Consider the following 2,469-nt stretch of genomic DNA (forward strand, 5'->3'; position numbering starts at 1 on the left):
AGCAACAGCGAGAGGGACAGAGAAGGGCCAACGCCAACGGTGGAAGAGACAGAAGGGTGGGGCTACGCAGGAGACAGAGTGTGCGTGAGAGAGAGAGATGGGCGGCCATAACGACGATGGACATTATTTGCCTCAAAACAAAAAGAAGAAACAGAAGGGTGAAAAGACACGCACGCACGCGCAGACGCAAGAAGAGGAAGGCGGGGCTTCTGGAGCAGCAGGCGCCTTCAAAGAGAACCGCAAAACGCAAACACGTCCGTCCCCCTCCCCCAACCAGACGAGCGTAAAAGGAGGGCACGCAGAGAGCAGCCGCAGCCGCAGCGTGCAACAACACAGCTTTCCAGCGACAACCGCAAATGAAAGGCACAGCCAAAAAGCCCACAAAGAAAAGAGTCGGTGCTACTACGACTCTGGCGGTCGCCCCTAATCTGCGGAAAAGGAGCAGCACCACCAGCACACACATGGACACGCGAGAGCGCTGCCGTCAGCAGCTCTTACAGGTGTGCCGTCGGGTACAGACGCTGCTGGAACGGGTAGAATGCACCGGGGTTCATCAGATTGTCCCTGTCCAATGCAACCTTGATCGCCTCCTGTACATCGATGTGCGACTGGCCGTGCTCGCCTGTGACGAGGTGCACCTTGCCCACACCGATGCCGTGCTCACCAGAAGTTGTGCCGCCGAGCTCGATGGCACGCTTGATCATTTTTGTCTCCAACACCCGCAGCTCCGCTATCTCCTGCTTGTTAGAGAAGGGGATGACCAAGTGGAAGTTGCCGTCGCTGATGTGTGCGCAGATTAAGCACTTCTTGTTCGCCTTCGCAAACTCAGCCTCTGTGTACTCGATTATCTCCGTCAGCTTCGAAATCGGTACGCATACATCCGTTCCAAACACTTTCTCCGCCTTGCCGCGGCTGTGCATGGCAGAGAAATGGCACGTGCGGCGCGCGGTCCACACGTCGTCCATCTCCTTACCAGACCGCAAGTAGTGCATCACCTTTGCCTTTCCCACCTCCTTGAAGATCTTCTCCACGTACTGGTAGTCGCGCTTGATGTCACTCATCCCTTGGTCATTGCCGGTGAACTCCAGCAGCACAATCGCCATCTCGGGCAGCGCCGTCTTGCAGTAGCTGTTCGTCGCCTCAACGATCCCTTTGTTCATCAGTTCGCACCGCAGCAGCGTCTGCGGCACACCGCGCTGCCGCAGCGCGACGACGGAGCGCACAGCATCACCTGTAGACTCGAAGGCGGCGTAGCCGCCAGCGGAGTACTTCGTCTCGGGGAACAGCCGGAAGCAAACCTCGCACACGATCCCAAGCGTGCCCTCACTGCCGATGTACAGCTGCGTCAGCTCCAGCCCAGAGGACGACTTCCGCACAGCCTGCCGCGTCTGCACAACGTCGCCGCGCGGCGTCACAACGCGTAGCGCGATCACGTTCTCGCGCGTCGTCCCGTAGCGCAGCGTTGACATCCCGCTCCCGGACGTCGACACCATCCCGCCAACGGACGGGTCCGACGCGGGGTCAGGCCCGAACAGGAAGCCCCTCTCGCTCGCTGCGCGGTTCAGTGCCAGCTTCCTCACGCCAGCGCCAACCCATACACACGCGTTGTCGATGTCGAAGTTCATGCTGGTGAGTCCCACCGTGTCAATGACGACGCCGCCAGCGTAAGGGATGACGCCACCCTCCACACCAGTGCCAGCGCCGCGGGGCGTCATGGGCACCTTGTGCGCCGCGCACACTTTCACCACTGCCACCACCTCCTCCACAGAGCTCGGGATTACCGCAGCGGCAGGAAGCACATGCATGTGGTGCGACTCATCCTTGCTGTACAAATCAAGCATCTTCTCGCTCACCACCAGTTGCTTTTCAGGGTTCTTCAGCACCTTGCGAAGCTCCGCGATGCACGTCGCATACTTCGCCTGCCGCTCCTCCAAGGTGCCCACATTGTACTCCGCCTGTTTCAGTGGGTACGTCATGGTGATGCACCGCAGGTGGATAGGAAGGGGAGAGAAATGAGGGGATCAACGGCTCTGTACGACGAGCTGCCAGTGCGCGCAGCCACGGCGTCTTTCAGCAAAATATGTCAAGCGATAAACTGCGAAAGAACTGTTACGAGCTCGAGAAATATGATGCGTGCAACAGCAGCGTGTGGGGAGGGCGCTCTCCTCTATGAAAACAGGAAGTGGGGTTGGCGCGTGTGATTGGTGTGTATGCATGAGCAGCTGACGCCCATGCGGTGCCATAGAGGGGAAAGCGGAAGTGCAGAAAAGGCGATAGCAGTAGTTTTGTCAGCCTGCTTCAGCGCGGCCTCCGCCTCAACGTCGGCACGCCACCCGCGCCCCGCAGGCCGCCACCGGGTGCACCCCCTCGGGGTCGCATAAAGGCTCCCCGCCAGCAGGCAGCGAGCACCGGGTGGCGTGCGCGCGCGCCGCGCCCACGCCCCCGCCACCGCGCCGGCGGGACACGCGC

The 2,469-nt window shown here is 60.5% G+C and overlaps 1 protein-coding gene across 1 annotated transcript; it reads right to left on the reverse strand.

Moving 5' to 3' along the window:
* Positions 1 to 494: 494 nt before the first annotated feature.
* On the reverse strand, positions 495 to 1,976 carry LDBPK_271940 (D-lactate dehydrogenase-like protein; the record flags this gene model as incomplete). Its single annotated transcript, XM_003861997.1, has 1 exon — positions 495 to 1,976. One exon carries the CDS (start codon positions 1,974 to 1,976, stop codon positions 495 to 497), a length of 1,482 nt encoding a protein of 493 aa, XP_003862045.1.
* Between the last annotated feature and the right edge of the window lie 493 nt (positions 1,977 to 2,469).

The sequence above is a fragment of the Leishmania donovani genome, chromosome 27 (genome assembly GCF_000227135.1).
Source record: "Leishmania donovani BPK282A1 complete genome, chromosome 27".
Taxonomy (NCBI): domain Eukaryota; phylum Euglenozoa; class Kinetoplastea; order Trypanosomatida; family Trypanosomatidae; genus Leishmania; species Leishmania donovani.